An 18,129-nucleotide genomic window follows, 5' to 3' on the forward strand; every position below is an offset into this window, starting at 1 on the left:
TATATAGATTTATTTTACATGTAAAATTTATTTCACAAACACAAAAAAATGTGAGAAAGTGTGGATTTTGAAAGATTGATATTAATGTTTAAAATATTATTAAATAATTTATATTTGTTTGGGAGTATTTAGAAATATGGTAGAAATTATATTTGAATTTTTTTTGTTACAATATATTAAGATAATATTTTTAATTTAAAGTAAAATTAAAAAAGTGGAATAGCTGTTGAGCCGGAACTCCAAGAATGCCATTGGAATCCACAGGACCACAGCTACATTTAAAAAATGGACGGTGGAGTAAAACTGAAAAGACATGAAAGGCCACCTGGTACAAGACGAATCTATGATCATAAACAAATCATTGAAGCCCTGTTCTTGAATTGATTCCCCCATTATAACTTTAGTTAGCATAAAGATGAAAGGCGAGCATATAATTGCTATTTGATTCGAGCTTTACTTTAGAAAACTAAAGCAAGATATAAATCTCCCACTGGAACATCCTCCTTTTCACTGTGCAGAGTCATGTGAAGATAGGAAAATCAAACTGCTGGTTCTTGCTTGCATCTGTTGCTTTTATTGTTGTGTTTTGAGCAGTAGCAGCAACAGGCAGGTAGTAGAAGACAAAGAAAGCAGCGGCGAGAGCTATGAACACCTTTTGTGATTGTGAAGACTTTCGGTCCCCGACAACCATTCACGCGTTTCTTCGTTTTTTCTTTTAAAACTAAAGCACATTGAGAAAAAAGGAGAGAGAGCGAGGGCGCGAGACCAACCGACACCGTTTGATCTCTCCTTCTTTATTAATACTTGCTGGTGTTTGTTTTGCTTCGAGGCAGCGAGAGCCAAACAGACTAACAAACAAACAAGAGGCGTCTGGACTGGAGAGCTAGAAATGGTTTCTTTTAAAGAAATCACCCTCAAAGTAACGGCTGTCTACATGCAGCTCTCGATCATCGTCATGATCATCATCGTGCAGGACTCAAAAGCCAGGGAGCTACGACCCTCTGACCACGGGCTTGAGTACCAGAGCATGCCACCAACAGCGGTGAGATTCCCACCTGACATGAAGCAGTTCTTTGGAGCGTCTTCAGCGGCCACAAGTACGTCGTCGTCCGGGGTTGCATTGCCTAAAGCAATGAACTCGAACGACACCTCGTGGTGGAGAGCTACTGGAGGCGGCGGCGGTGGTGGAGGCGGCGGCGGCGATCGTGTGAGGCACGTGCTGTTGGTAGCAAGCTTGGTTTGTGGGGTCACGGGTTTGGCCTTGTTAGTTGCTTCCGCTTTGATTTTCTACTTTATGAGGCACAAAAACCAGTCATCGCCATCATCATCAACTACCAATAATAACCATAGGAGTATTGTTGTATATTCAGGTAAGAATTAACTAGTAGTATTAATTGTTGCTTAAGATTTACGAGCGAGTGTTTTCTCTTTTTGTTCCTTTTGCCTTTCAAAAACGACGTGTCGTGTTCAGTCTGAATCCACTTGGAACAATATTTACAGAGTTTCAGCTTCTTCTTCTTCTTTTTTCTTTTCAAATTCTCGTACAGAGAAATACATTCATTTAATCTAATTAATCAAAATCAATTAATTTTCAAGTGTTTTATACGCAAGGGAATAAAATAAAATCCTAGGGAGAATAATTTAAAATAATTTAAATTAAAAAAAAAAAAACGTTTTTGACCCGCAAGAATATGTTGACTAGGGAGAAGTGTCTGAAATATGTGGGTGGAAATGCTACAGCTGTGCGCATCACAGGGCAGTGATATTTTGGTGAACGAAGTATCTGAGAGGAAGAAAAGATACCGCGAGTCCTGTCCAGCTGGCATACATGATTTATTTATTTATTTATTTATTTATTGGGTTTGTCAGCTGGTAATGGCCTGATCCAGCTCAACTTTGTGCTTCACTAGTGGATAAGATTAGGTTTTAGGTCAAATAATGCACATGATGGGATTAAAAGTTTTCCTCAAAAGCTAGCTTGCTTTTAAATATTTGTGACCGTACCGGTGCCCTAAGCAAGAAAATGATCAGCTCCAGCTTCCAAGCCTACCGCTTCCGAAGCTTTGTTGTAGTTGGTAGAATGCTATGATAATGATAGTGTTTTTAAAAGAATCTATAGTTATTTAATTGATGTGTTTAATAAATTTAGTTAATTTAATAATATAATTCTAAAATAATATTATTTATAAGAAAATAAAAAAAGTATTATGGCTAATAAAAAAATGAAACAGTGAAGTGTATTAAAAAAAACAATTTAAAAAAAAAATATAACTCAAGTCATCATGTTAAATTCATAATATAATTGTAAGGTTAAATGACTCGGTATAGAATAAATAAAATAAAATAATAGAGGTCAACTCGAAAAAAAAAAAAAAACTAGATAATAAAAGATGGTAATGAAAAAAATTGATTAAAAAAATATCAGGAAAAAAAAAATTCTAGTCAATTGGTTAACTTAATTAATATATAACCCTTAATATGAGATTGAGATGAATTTCATTCGAAATGAAAGTGAAAAAATAAAAAGATGAAGGTTCAATAATCTAATATTAAAAATTAAAATTAAAAAAAAATCAATTTAAAAAAACATAAAATAAAAATAAATAGTCAAATTGGATTAATCTTCAAAACTCGTGATTTAGTCACAAATCAGGTTATTTCATAGAAAGATAAACCAGAAAAATCATGAAGCAAAATTTTTAATCTATCAAAATTTAAAAAAAAAATTACTAATAAAAAATGAAATTAAATCTAATATAAAAATTAAATAAAGTAAAACAATGATAGATGATATTGAATAATAAAATAAATCAAGAAAATAATAAAAAAAATAGCAATAAAACATGAGGATTAAAATTAATATAAATATTAAATGAAATAAAATAATAAGATAAAATTAAAAAATAAAATAAATAAAGTTAAGAATAAAAACAAAAAAAATAGGAATAAAAAAATAAAAACCAAATATTATAAATAAATAAAATACACGGACTACTTATGATGGTGAGAAAAAGTTGGAGAAAGAACACACTTTCTCATCTTTCGACTCAGGAGGTTCTTGATCTCGAGGACACTGACCAAATTAGAGTGGTTGAGAAAAATGCTAGACTGAAAGTTTTATTCTTGCAGAGTTTTAAACTTAAAACTACATAAAAGTTCTTACTCTGTAGGATTTCTAGATAGTATTTGAGATAGTGTTATAATTGTTTTTTAAAGTATTTTTTATTTAAAAATATATTAAAATTATATATTTTTTATTTTGTAATATTTATTTTTTATATCAACATATCAAAACAATTTACCATTATAAAAAAAATTATAAAAAAAGTAAATTTAATTTTTTTTAAAACATAAAAATTTAGCGGGCTATGAAACGGTGAAATTGAACAATATTTGGGCACTGAACAAATGTGGGCTTCACTAATAATGGGTTTAGCTAGCTGAAAGGCCCATAATTCAAGGATATAATTAAGGCAAAAGTAGCCCATTCACATGATCCAAACATAGTGGCTCAATCTAGAAGGCACATCAGCCTGAATCTCATGCTTGTCTCCCTCCATTAGTTTTCACTCTAGATTTCTTCTCGAGAGAGGGTTTTTTTTTTTTTTTTGGTAGATGGCAACAGAGGGTGGAGGAGGACAAGATAGCAGGAAAAGGAACGATGTTGTGAATTACCTCGTCAAAAAATAAGGCCGACTCATTTCTCGTACTTGGATTCAATAAATCCAGCACAAATGAATCAAACACATCAATATAAAAGCATGAAAAGACATCGTTTGGGTAGCTCGTTGCTTCGAATATGTTGAATCCATGGTTAAGGTCTCTTCAAGGACATCTATCCTCGTCCCTGTGATTGTCAGAAATGGATGTCCAGGCATGAGAAGCAATTTAGCAGGCATCGGAGAGAAATCAGCCGGAAATATCAACTCATTTTCCGGCACCAAAACATCATTCATAAAGCCCTTTGGATAACAATTTGATTGATCGGCTAGCCTGATCACCACAATTGCTCCCATGCTTCATGAAGCTTATCACCATCCCTCTCTTCAACTGCTTTTTCCTCTACACTGGACAGAATTCCTGCAGGAATCTGGAAGTCAATTGCTTCCAAGTAGTGATGCTACCTAAAAGCAAAGAATTCAATCATCTCTTGGCATCATATTTCAGATAAAAAGGAAAAAGAATTAACTTGAGCACTTCGATTGTTAAATTCCAAGTATTTTGTCTACTGCACAAATCATAAATCTCTCCAATGTGAATCTGGGGATCCTCAGAGCAAGTTCCCCTGAAATGTAGAAGTGAACTAAGCAAAGATGGAAGTATGGAATATGTCTCCAAATTTTCTAAAAGGCGTGTTCGTGATGGTGAACCAATATCGACGTGCAAAAAAGAATCCAAAGAGGCCTGCTTCTGTCACATCATCCACTTCCTCCTGATCGACTTGTTCCTTGGAAGTTGTTGAACTTTTCGATGATCCATTTGCTAAAGAAACCTATCTTCTTTCCTTTCAAAATGCTTTGGATGCCCGCATGTTTTCCATGCCCGCTCAATACCAGCCTTATTTTACTCGTGTGGTATAACTATTTTGTTTTTTTATAAAAAAAAAAATTATTTATGTATTAAAATAAGGTAAAAAAATAATAATATACTTTTAACCATGTTAATTAGAGCTGGTTAACTTGGAAATATTTTGTTAAACCCATGTGATTGAAATAACCAGATAAAAAATAATAAAGAGAATTATAAAGTCTTTGTAAATAAATAAATAAAAATTTATGCTAACTTTTCAAACTCAATCAACGATATGCTAAAGGATAAAATTAAAAAAAAAAATTAATTATAAAAATGATTTTAAAAAAATAATTAAAAAAATGAGAATCAAAATTGATATGAAAAAAATAAATTTTATATTTGATATTTTATATTTGATTGATAGGTGAAATTAAGGGGAAAATGAAATTAATAAAAGGATGAAAAAAAAAAAAAAAAAGAATCAAAATTGACATAAAAAAATAAAAACAATGTTGTAATTAATGAGTGAAATTAAAAAGAATAATAACTGTTTATAAAAGAACAAAGAAAAAAATTAGAAATTTAAATAATGAGGACCAAATTAAAAAATATAACACCATCAATTTCAATTGAAGGATGAAATTGTAAACTACTAAATCTTTTACAAAAAGACTAAGGAAAAAAATAGAAATTCAAAGAATGAGGATCATATTGAAGATATATATGATAAATTAAGATTGAATGATGAAATTAAAAACAAATAAAAACTTCTACAAAAGAGTTAAGACCAAAAATTAAAAATCAAAAGAAAAAAGATTGAAGTTGCCAAAAGTTGAAATACCAATAACTTAGATGGTCAAGTTGTAATTTTTTGGGATAAGAGAGAAAAAAGGGAGAAAATAACGGTCAACTAGCGCCAAATTGAATCATCGCCGATAACATGTACTACATTAACAAAAAGAGAACATGACGACTCTTTCAATAACTCAATGGAATGGCATTTTTGGACATTGAAAGGCACCACACGCACCGCCTAAAGGGTGTGAGCGCTTCCCACTCATGCCCTGGTACTTCACATATGTGCCCACCTTTTTGTTTATTATTTATTTTTTCAAATACATAATTGCTCCTAAACTGACTTTATAATTACGGAAAAAAAAACTATAGTGAAAAACTAAAAACACCCCTGGACCTCAAGCTTAAATTTTTTTACTTTAAGGTTATTTTCATCATTTTATTGTGCATTTTATTGTTTATTATTTTTTATATTTGGGAAAATACCAAATCCCCCTCAAATTAAATTATAATAACCAAAAAACTATTTTAAAAATACAAAAATATTAATTCATGTCAGGTTTAATTTTTTTTTTATCTTTAAAGGTATTTTAGTTATTTCATTGTACACTTAATATAAAAAAAATTTATTTGTCCCTGATCAATTTAAAAACAATAAATGGGCCATCTGAAAAGACTTTAATGTCCTTAAAAGTAAGAGTCAAGTTTTTTGGATGGGGGGTAAAAGAGTCACCACACTATTCCAATGTATAATGTAAATATTTATACAGTTACAATGTCTTCCAGATATCAATTAGCTTTTTTTAATAGACAAGGTTGGTGTATCCCGTATGACAAGTTTGCATACAAAACTCGATGAAAACAAGAAAGAAAAAGACAAAAAAAATAAAAAAATAAAAAAGATATTAAATAAAATAATCTTCGGCAATTATGCCAAAAATTGATGAGAAATTTATAATATAGTGGTATAGCTTGTAATATCTCATATCGATGGATGAGGACTTGGGAGAAGACCTTATAAGAGCATGCTCATCTTGACTAATAAGACAAGTTTTGGGGCCATGCGTGGCTGCCAAGAACAAATCCGTGAGGCCTGTGGGCCAAAACGGATAATATCTTACTAGTGGGGTGGGGTGTTACATTTGGTATCAGAGCCCGGCTCACTAGCTGTCCGATGATGCCGACAGGGTCGTCGAGCTCCTTAAAGGGAGTGAATTGTAATATTCCATATCGGCAGGTGAGGACTTGGGGGAGAGCCTTATATGAGCATGTTCACCTTGACTAGTAAGACACGTTTTAGGGTCATGCATGGCTGCAAAAAACAAATCTGTGAAGCCTGTGGGCCAAAGCGGACAATATCTTGTTAGTGGGGTGGGGTGTTACATAGCTACTCCTTAATAGTATAGAAAAGTAGATATCATTTCATTAAATAATGTAATTTCATTGATATTTTACAACTTAAACCAAAATTAAAAACGCATGTATCAAAGCACTAATTGCTAGACAATTCTAAACTAATCTAAATGTTTTAAATATTTACAAGCAAGTTCTAGACATGGTAGTATAACTACTAACCAAATTTAAATTGATTTCAGGTTGATTTGGAAAGGTATAAAATTAAGATAAAAAGTAAAAAATAAATAAATGAAATTATAGCTTGGAATAGAAGTTGAGAATCTAGTTATGGATGATTACTCTCACGTGAGGTCCTTAGTATGAGGATGCATTTTCGTACTAATTCTCTTTAAGTTTTTATGTTAAGCATTCGATATAAATATCCTCATCTATTTGTTTTTAAGTTCAACCTAGCATGGTATCTACTCAAGTTTAGCACTTAGAAGTTATTAAGAATAAAGAAAATATGAATGTAGTTAAAACACTAGAATATGGCATTTATTTTAGGTGATTCAGAATCAAGTTCATACGAACATGGCTATGTAAGTCATCTCATACTTTAAATACATGCTTATATAGATAATCACTTGTGTACCTATATCCAATTGATCCTAATACATTCATATAAGATGATTCAGCAAAAAACCATATAAAAGAATTGATCGTTAATAAATAGAGAACTTGAAATCATTTAGGAAAAGAATTCATAAGTTTAATGGAATCATAATATCAAACAATCATACTTAGGGTTTAAATTGAGTAGTAAATATAATTGGGATTAGTTATTCATGACTACAAGAAAAAAAATTCCAAGATAATTAATAAAGAATGAATAAACCAAACACCATAAAATCAAAAGTGGAATTTTGGTGGCAAATGTTTTCTTCCCCTCATTTGGTCTCAAACTTGAATTTTCTTATCGTCTTTTATAATGCTCTCCTCTTGAATACTTTCTTTTACTTATTTGATATCCTAATTTTTTTTTCAAAATAGACAAATTTCAATCCCTGACTTTTGACCTGATTTTCTCTATTAGATCAACTTATTTTCAAAAGGTGATAAACATAAATGTTGTATATATCTTTTGTAGTTTTTTTTCCTACTACTAAAATAATTTAAATTGAACATCTAGAAACAATTATGCTTGATTTACTAATATATGTTTCTAAAATTTCTAGAAGGGAAATTTCCTATTCTTAAAATAGGAAATGACAATTTCTTCATTTCTTATAATGAGCCTAGAAAGTCAATTGGACCTCTTTAAAGTTAATTTTGGCATTGAATTGGTTTCTAAATAGGCTTCTTCAATACCATGAACCTAACTATAGTTAGAATTCAAGGATTGAATGTTAATTATTCACATCAAAGCCTATTATTCAATGATTTTATTTTTCCACAAATAAAAACTTATAAAATTAAAAAAAAAACTATAAAATAAATTGAAGATAACTAGCATAAAATTACCCATAAAAGTATTTTAAAAATCACATAAAAAATAAGCTCTTCAAAGATCTAAGAAATATAGAGATTACAAGGTAGATAATTGGCTCGCACTATGTTGCTAGTCAAACCAAAATTTATTCAATGTGAAAGCATAATATTCAAGCCACGAGAAACTTTTTAACATTGTCATTAAACCCAACCCATTTGATCAACTTTGAAACTTTTTGACTCGAGTAGTCCTTTCCTAACCCGAATAATACACTTAATCTTCAAATATAAATCAATTAATTGTTGAATTAATAATAAATTAAATTTTTTTAATTCAATTTTGATTTTGATTATAATTTATATTTAAGCTAACATATTAGAAACCTAATGATTTTCACACAATAAGAACCATTGGTTAGAGATTAAAATACGATGATTAATCAAGTGTGACTTGATTAAAGATAAGTTTTAGAAATTAAAAAATTGAATATAATTAATTTAAAGATTACAATTCTAGACCTATAAAAAATCAAGTAGGGAGTTAATTTTTTTTTCCTATGTAAATAGAATAGTTTTCTAGTTTATTTGTTATATTTAATATTATTTATTCTAAATAAATGATTGTAATGATGTTTTCATAAGTGATACATGAATGAATAAAATTAAGTATTTTAAGAGTTTTCTCATGGTTGTGGTGTTCTTGGTCTTTGAAAGTTTTGTCTATTAACAAACTTGTTATCATTCACTCTCGTGTATATAAGATACCCATCCTGATCAAAAGGCTACCTCCTATGTTCTCACATTTGAAACAAGTTTTGAAAGTTGGTCATGAATTCATGATCACTCTCCATATTATCCCTCAAGTTCTTCACCTCTGTTAACTGACAGGTGAATTCTAAAATTTATACATGTCTTTTATGACCAACTCCTAAACATCTCCTCTCTAATGGGGGAATCTCATCATCCTCTCCTACATGCGCATGTCTTGTTCTATGAACTCTTCCAGCCATTGTTATTTAAGAGCATATAAAAACTAACCATTAGAAATGATTAGGTTTTGATACCAACTAATATAAATGAAAGCAACATAAGAAAGATAACAAGTATAAACGACACAGAATTGTCTTGAATATGGTAACCACATAAAAATTCTAATTCAAAATTTTATTACCAAATATTTCTCTTTAAATTATCTACCAAAATATTAGTTAAACAACATTATTTATATTAGCCTTAGTTTTATCTTGAAGAAGGAAAAAAATTCTAATAAATAATTATATAGTTATTCTAGGAATTCATAATCTAAATAAGAAAAAAAAAAATTACCAAGCACAATATTTTATTTCCTAAACTAAATAGAATAAAAATAACTTAGGAAATAAATAATTTCTTTTAAAAATCCTCTTGCATCATTGCATGATGGTGGCTTTCTTAAGGTTCAATTATGGAAAGATTTTCTTTTTGAAGAATCCAAGGTTTGGGATGCTTTATACTCAAAGATTCCTTATACCTCATGAAATCCTTTTATCTTGAAAAGTGCCTGCAAACTCGGAGAATTCCACTCAAAAACCTAAGTTTCTATGATAATCATCCTGAACACAAGGTCATCTTCTTCGATATCGCTCATGATATGGGTTCTCAAAACTAAATATAGAGTTACAATCATCTATCTCATGATCTTTCAAATCTTGAACTGTAAATTATGGTTTAAACTTGTGACTTGCCTTTGTAGATCCTTAATTATTAGTTTTTGAACATCATGTTCTAAGATCAGAACCTCCTTATCTAGAAAACATCATTCTTTATCATGAACATGTCTTGCTTTGTAACCTTCAATCATGGTAATCAATGAGCTCAACCAATAAGGTTTGCATTTTAATACTAATTGACACAACTTAAACTCTATAACTGAAATTAAAAGGAAAATGATGAGAGGGATGAAATAAAAAGTTCTTGAGAAAATCCCTTGATGTTATAGGTATTGTTTTAAAGAAGAGAAAGAGAATAATCTTTTTATTAAAATTATCAAAGTCCATTAAAATTCAAACTAAACAATCATATTTATACTAGTCTTAGGCCTAAACCCTGATCCTCAAAAAAAAAATAATAATTATAGAGTTAATATAGAATCCAACTAATATTAGAATTCCTATACCAAATAAGAAAAAATATAACGAAGAAAAAAAAATTTTAACCTAAAATCATCAAAGTTATAAAGAATAGGCTAAAAAAAATACTTTTAATTATTTATTTTTGGGTCGGGACTAAAAACTTAGGCTTTCAGGATTTTAACATGTCCCAGCTTATCGAGGCTTTTTGATGAACTCGCTAATTTAAAAAAAAAATAAAGATAAAAATTAATTATTTTGAAAATAACGGGATCTCGACAAGTTAGAATATATATATATATATATATATATATATATATATATATATATTACATTTCAAATAGTAAAGTTTGGCATATAGTCTATTTAAAATAAAATCTAATTTCTCATCAAAAATAAATTATAAGAATGAAACAAACCTTCTTGCAAACCTAAATCACTTATGAAATTAAAGTAAGCAAAATATGCTAAATTCATTACCCAGTTGAAGGCTAGTTTGGGAGAAGAAGGGGTAACCTATTTGAAACCCAAGGATTAGTCAAAGGCTAGTTAGAGAGAAGAAAGGGTAGCCCAACGAAAAACCCAAGGATTAGTGAAACGGTTTAATAGGGTTGATTATTATCGGTTTGGTTCGATTTATATAAAAAACAATAACCAAACCAAATTAAAAAAAAAAAAAAAAAAACCGGTTCAAACCGACCGGTTTCGGTCTGGTTGGTTTTTTGAACAAAAACCGGTTTGACTCAGTTTTTTTTATTTGGGTTTGGTTCTGTTTTTTCAGTTTGGCTCGGTTTTTTCGGTTTAAGTTCTGATCGGTTCGGGTTTTTCAATTTCAAACTTATAAAATCAAAATCAAAATCGAACTGATCAGTTTTTTTCAAAATTTTAATATGTTTTTTTTACAATTCAATTTTTTTAATTAATTTTTTTTAAAATTTTTTTTTAATTTTTTTTTTAACCTCAACTACAAGAAGTTTCATAGAGAACTATCAATCTCAAACTTGTTTCGCAAAACATCACGGAACCAAAAAAAACAGGTTCAAACTTCAAAGCCTGGTGTACCAACCAAGAAAATGTCCATGTCCAGGTCAAAGTTTTCATGACTTCAAGAGGGATAAACTAGAAACTAGATATCATGCTCAATAAGCTTCCAAACCTCAAAAGTGTAAATAAAATCATTAAATTTGAAATAAATAAATAACGGTACTTATATGGTACGGGAAGGAAATAAAACATGGATGGATTGAAAAATCTAAATTGTTAATCACAAGTTTTTTATAAAAAAAAGAAAAAAATCAATAAAAGAAAGAGAATAAAAGGGGGGAATATTCGTATAGGGAGATGGATTAACAAATAATCTTAATCTAGAGAGTAAATAAAAAATATATAGTAAGAGTAGGGGAATTACAAGTACATTAATTAAGCACCAGCAGTCAGGGAGAGCCGAGAAGGCGGAAAGAGAGAGGCAAGAGGCAAACCCGCCACGCCCCCGCCCCTTGCTACCCTCCAAAGGATCACTCTCACTCATATACCTGCCTCGTCAACTCTTCTTCACATGCATCATCATAGTATAAAAGACATTTCCAGAACCTCAGTAATCACTCTCTTGATCTCTCTGTCTTTCTCGCTCAATTAATCTCATCATCTGCTGCTCATCATGTCTCATTTGGCTGCACTTTCTCAGGTTCCAAAACGCCATACCCTTTGAGATCTCTGTTTCTTTTTTAAACAGTTGCCTCATCTTTTGTATTAGAGATTGATTGTTCTTTTTCTTTTTTATTTTGTCGCTGCAGGTTTCCTTTGCTGCTCCTGCTGGGAGCGACACCACCCTAAGGAGATCTGCTTTTAAGGTAATTTTAAATCTTGTTTCATGATTATGGAAGCAGATTATTAAAGGCTCTGTTTGGTTTCCTTCAACCTTTCCTCTTAGCAAGATGAGGGCAAATTTTCCGTTTTTTAAATCTGCTGTTTGTATGCTTGTTCATGTCCAAAAAAAAAAAGAAAAAGAAAAAGAAATTTCTGTTCGAGTTGAACATTTTCTTTGATAACTGATGAGGATGGGTCACTTACAAGTTACAGTTATGTTAAACAAGGATTGGATATTTGAAGGGTTATGAATGTGGAAAGAGGTTGATATTCCAAGCTTGTGGATCATGATCTTTATTGCTATTATAGATGGAGAAGAAGAGTATGGTCATCTTTCAAATGCTGGAAAATAGATTGCTGAATAAGACACTTAATGGTGGCTGCATCAGTTCAAACTTGATAAGAAATTAAAAAAAAAAAAAGGAGGGGAAATGACATGAAACTGATTTTGTGCTCTTTAATTTCGAGCTTGCTATTAAGTTGTTCCTGAAGAAGAAATGCTTGCATGTGCTAGTTCATTCATGCATAGGTTACTTAGGGTGTCGACCTGTTTCTCCTCCCCCAAATATGTTTGCAAGTGAAATAATTGTCCTTTTAATCGAGAGAGAACTCTTTTGTTTGAGACAAAGAACATTCCCATGTCTAAACTGAAGGTCAATGATCCAAAGATCAAGCTGAAGTTTCTTTAGCTTATTGAGTACAAGTACAGCTTGCAGCAATCCTGTTATCCCATTTAAACATTGCATTTTGTTAAATGCTTCTGCACTTTGTTAGTAGTTACTGAAGCCCTGCTAGTTACCACAGTCTTCCATTAAGTGAAGTTACCGGTCATTCCATAATGTTTTTGCACATGCAAGCTGCTAAGCTATATGACTGGTTAAAATTAGATCCTAATTTAAGAGATCTTGTACTGGTGATTGACCCAATTTTCTTTGTATCCAATAAGTAATCTCTACATGATGAGGCACTAATCTGATTTGGACAATTATCCCTGTTTAAGCGTTTCAATCTGCTCCAATTTTCATTATGTGTTTGTGTATGTGTGTACATGTGGCTGCCATCCATTTGCTTTGCATTCATGTAAATGTGTGTGCGCATGCTAATTAGATCTCAAGGAAGTTTCCCATGATTTTGTTGCAGATTCAAAATATAAGCTTTGGTGATAAATCATGGCACCCTGCCTTGTCTTTGGATTTGAAATCAAGAAATACTGGGTTGAAAAAACGATTGTTGGTATGCATGTCTGTGCAACAAGCCAGTAGATCTAAGGTTGCAGTTTCACCTTTAGAACTTGAAGATGCGAAGGAACCCCCATTGAATACATACAAGCCCAAGGAACCTTACACAGCAACAATTGTCTCTGTAGAGAGGCTTGTCGGCCCAAATGCTCCTGGAGAGACTTGCCATGTAGTGATTGATCATGGTGGTAATGTTCCCTACTGGGAAGGACAGAGTTATGGCGTAATACCCCCTGTAAGTCATGCTATTTATCATGCGACTAGGCCTGCTATCATTATGTATATAGCTTGCATTAAATTGGTGGCTTCTGCCTGTCTTTTTGGTGGTGGTGATGGTTTTGGGTGGGGATTGGGCATGTTGAAGATTGCATTGAAGTGCTAGAGCATGCATATGCTGTTCTAGTAAGCATTGTCATCCCAGTCATTTTAGTCTGAGCATGCTGTTAACCTTTAGTTCCAAGTTGATATAGTTGAAATCTAGCAGATCCTGATCTACTCAATCCAGTCTAATTGAAGAGTGGGACTCTAGATTTTGCATTAAAGTCAACATTTGTTCATCTTTTTTTGTGGTACTTTGGTAATAATGCTTCTATATAACTAATGTAATTTGTCTCTTTGCATCATAGGGTGAAAACCCAAAGAAACCAGGGGCCTCTCACAATGTACGTCTATATTCAATAGCATCTACCAGATATGGAGATTCTTTTGATGGCAAGACTGCTAGTTTATGTGTCCGCCGTGCTGTCTATTATGACCCTGAGACTGGAAAGGAGGATCCTTCGAAGAGTGGTGTGTGCAGCAATTTCCTCTGCAACTCAAAGCCTGGAGACAAAGTTCAGATCACTGGTATGGCCCTGCTAATTTGGTGGAAAGACTGAGAAACTTGTTATTTTTTGTTGTATCATTTATTTATTTGTTTATTTCCTTAGTTTTAGCTAACCAAGGATGCTCTGCTTTCGTGTTTTGATGCTTAATTATTGATATATTGTTATTAAACAACAAACAATTCAAGTTGTTTTTTGACTTGACTAAAACAAAATCATAATCAATTTAACTGAAATTCCTAAATTATTTCTAGAGTTTAGTTAAAATCTTGCTTTAAGCACAAAAAAAAAAACCTTTTGATTGTTGACTTTTTACTCAAGGTTGATTGATTCATGAGCTACTTTTAGATTTAAATCAAAGTCTTCTTTTAAACTAATATTATGACACTGCTATCAAATATACCATTCAATTCAAAAGCATATGGCTTAAAGTAATTTTTTTTTCATGACTTTGAGCAATCTATAACCCATGTCAAACAATCTCTTAGTCTCCAAATTGCTGGTAAAACACATGAAATGTTGTTAGGATTGTCTCGGGTGCTTCTTGGAATGGGCTAGTGGATATAATTTGCATCACATGATGATTTATTAGCCATTAACTGTCCTAGAATATCTTTGGCAGGACCTTCTGGCAAGATAATGCTTTTACCTGAGGATGACCCAAATGCCACCCACATAATGATTGCTACTGGCACTGGCGTAGCTCCATTTAGAGGTTATCTCCGGCGAATGTTCATGGAGGATGTCCCAAAATACAAGTTTGGTGGTCTTGCGTGGCTTTTCCTTGGGGTGGCCAACAATGACAGTCTCCTCTACGATGAGGAATTTGCCAAATATCTTCAGGATAACCCAGACCATTTCCGGTATGACAAGGCACTCAGTAGAGAACAAAAGAACAAGAGTGGAGGCAAGATGTACGTGCAGGATAAGATTGAGGAATACAGTGATGAGATCTTCAAACTCTTGGATGATGGAGCACACATCTATTTCTGTGGACTCAAAGGAATGATGCCTGGGATCCAAGATACGCTGAAGAAAGTTGCGGAACAGAGAGGAGAGAAGTGGGATGAAAAGCTCTCACAGCTTAAAAAGAAGAAACAATGGCATGTTGAAGTGTACTGATATTGCATCTTTATGAGCTTCGAGACAGCAGCAGCAGTGTGGTCCTGTTAGGTAATGTGGCATTTTTCTGTTGTTGGTCAGCATCACATGAACTTGATTAGCTGAAACCATTCATCTGTGCTGTTAAATAATCAAATGGATTAAAACAAATTAGAAACCTTTTGGTATTGATAAATGATTCTTGTATCCTCTCAACCCAAGTTGTCTTTTGCTGTGTCAAGTATCAACCGTGGAGGTGAAGTCTGTCGCTTGTAGTGGCTGAAAGGGCAGCATCTGTCATAAACTCATAACGATTATATAAAGGCACTGGCTTGGTTTGGAATCCAAGGACTCTCTGGTGTTCCGGCCCATATGGAGGCTTCTCTTTTTCAAGCATTTTACTTTTGTTTTACCATTGACCTTCCTTCCTCGCCCAAAAAAATGTGTTTTAAGTATTAAAGTACTTTTTTTTAATTTTTATTTGAAAATGTATCTTTGATTGTTTTTTAAAATATATTTTATTTAGAAATGTATTAAAATAATATTTTTTATTTTATTTTTAATACCAGCATATTAAAATAATTTAAAAATATTAAAAAATATATTAATTTAAAATGAAGAAAAAAAAATATATAAATAGGATCTAAACTTGGGTTATAGAGAAATATAATTTTATTTTTTTTTGTTTTTAAGGATAATTAATAGAGGAAAGAGTTGATGGTTGCTTGTGATTGTTTTTTTTTTTTAAAATAATTTAAAATTAAAATTAAATTTTTTAAAAAATACTGATAAAATATAAAAACAAATAACCCTAAATTTATAAATGTCTGTGTTCATCAAAGCCATCACTCAAATCCATCTAGTACCTAAGCCCAACAAACACTTTGCTTCCCTTTTATCGTTTTTTTGTTTTCTTTTTGGAAATTATTGGGAAGTAAGGTGGGAGATAGTGACATTAATGCTTATTGTTTTTGGAAAGGAAAGGAAAAGGGATAATTACGGATGGAAGGTGGAATAGAGTTCTCCCCGTCTGGTTGGTTGATGTAACCCATTCCTTCCTCCATCCTCATATTGTTCAATCCGAGCAAGCGGTAGAATCAGAAGATAAATCCCTAGTTGGGGGCGGGTAGGTTGGATAAAATTCAGTTTTTTTTTTTTTTTTAAAATTAAGATGTTAATTTTTATTTTGATTGTTTAAATACTTTTATATAATTTATGTTATTTAATAATATTTGTTTATTTGTTATCCTTGATTTGGATAATATATAGCAAGATCAAGATAATATTCTCTATATAAAATAACTTAATCATCTTAAGTATAAAGATCTTTTACATAACAATCATATAAGCCTTTTTATGGGTGCAAGTGATCTCTCTATATGTAATTTTCATGTTGGTCAGTTCAACGTGCATATTATCTGACAAGTATTTACATATTAGTTCTAGACATCTCTTATACTTCAACTTATAAGAACAATTAATTCTTTTCATAAAAAAAAAATATATAATATGTGTCAGTATCAACAGCTTGAATTAATATCCAATGTTAATAAAGCATTAACTAGAAATATTTAAAAACAATAATTTAATACAATAGAAATCTCATAATTATAATTTTATAATTTTCTTTACAAAATATTTTTGTTCCAAAAATTTTATTTTTATTCTAGATTCATTAATCAAATATTTCATAAATATTAAAAATGAATAAGCTTTTATTAAAAATTAAATATTTTTACATAAATAAAGTCAATGTCATGTGTAACCAATTGATTGGCTATAAAACATATACACTAACATAATGGCATTTATATTAATTTATCCCATGTTAGAGATTTACTTTTTTTTTTAATCTTTATATTAGGTTCAAGTATAACATATTCAATATACATCTTATATTAAATTCCATGATATGAAATTCCAATTGATTTAGTTATATATCCTGAGCATTTCAAGCCTCGAAAGGTTGATTTTGGATAAATTGTGAAATTTTAAAACAAAATGCTTATTATTTTGTATAATATTTAGACTATTTGGACACTATTAATTTGATTTTAAGTTTTTTTCTAGTTTGAAATTATGTGGTTATTTGTGTTGAATTGCGAGAATACTTTTTGGATTGATATTGCTTTTTTGAACATTATATTAGTGCAAGAGTTTTGTTTGAATTTATTTTAATTTATTTGAATTGACATGAAATTTAAAAAAAAGTAGGTGAAATTAATAAAATTTGTGTGGATGGTTGATGTTTTTTGGTTTTAAGTTGATGAATGATAATTTGTTTTGAATTGATATCATGGTTAAAATAACATTGATAAAAACATGTTATTTGTGTCTTACTAAACACGGTCTTCGTCCAATTTTTAATAAATTTTTAATTTTTAAAAAATTATTTTGCAATTAATTTTGAATTTCCCATTTTTTTGTACCCTCACATATTTAATATTTGGATTTAGTAACCAATTTATTAAAGTCATGAGAACTTAATCTATAATTTAAAAATAACAAAAAAAATTATTTTGTTAGTTTCAATATCAAGGATTACAAACTTATATGCAAGATGTATTCTCAATATTAAAAAAAATATATAATTTTTTTACTCTAGAGTGACCAGGCTTTAACTAAATAAAATAACAATTTCTTTATCGATAATGACTTTTCTTAAACCTTAGATATACTAACAATTAAAAAACACAACAATATCTTGGTTTATATCAGACAAATAAACAATGCAGTGTACATTAGATAATGTGTATGTGTGTTTGGTATTGCGGTAGCTTTTGTGGTTGTGGTTTGAAAAAAGTTGTTTTATAAAAAATACTTTTAGTTAAGGTTGGTTTGAAAAAATAGGTGTTTAGT

The 18,129-nt window shown here is 30.8% G+C and overlaps 2 protein-coding genes across 2 annotated transcripts; both read left to right on the forward strand.

The window, feature by feature from the left end:
• Positions 1-338: 338 nt before the first annotated feature.
• On the forward strand, positions 339-1,518 carry LOC118056849 (uncharacterized). The gene has a single exon (XM_035069235.2). It carries the CDS (start codon positions 890-892, stop codon positions 1,379-1,381), a length of 492 nt encoding a protein of 163 aa, XP_034925126.1. The 5' UTR covers positions 339-889; the 3' UTR covers positions 1,382-1,518.
• A 10,135-nt stretch (positions 1,519-11,653) lies between these two features.
• Positions 11,654-15,618, forward strand: LOC118056848 (ferredoxin--NADP reductase, root isozyme, chloroplastic). Its single transcript, XM_035069234.2, has 5 exons — positions 11,654-11,925; positions 12,035-12,091; positions 13,248-13,580; positions 13,972-14,191; positions 14,792-15,618. Exons 1-5 carry the CDS (start codon positions 11,899-11,901, stop codon positions 15,289-15,291), a joined length of 1,137 nt encoding a protein of 378 aa, XP_034925125.1. The 5' UTR covers positions 11,654-11,898; the 3' UTR covers positions 15,292-15,618.
• Positions 15,619-18,129: the final 2,511 nt, after the last annotated feature.

Source organism: Populus alba, chromosome 1, assembly GCF_005239225.2.
Source record: "Populus alba chromosome 1, ASM523922v2, whole genome shotgun sequence".
NCBI classification, from domain to species: domain Eukaryota; kingdom Viridiplantae; phylum Streptophyta; class Magnoliopsida; order Malpighiales; family Salicaceae; genus Populus; species Populus alba.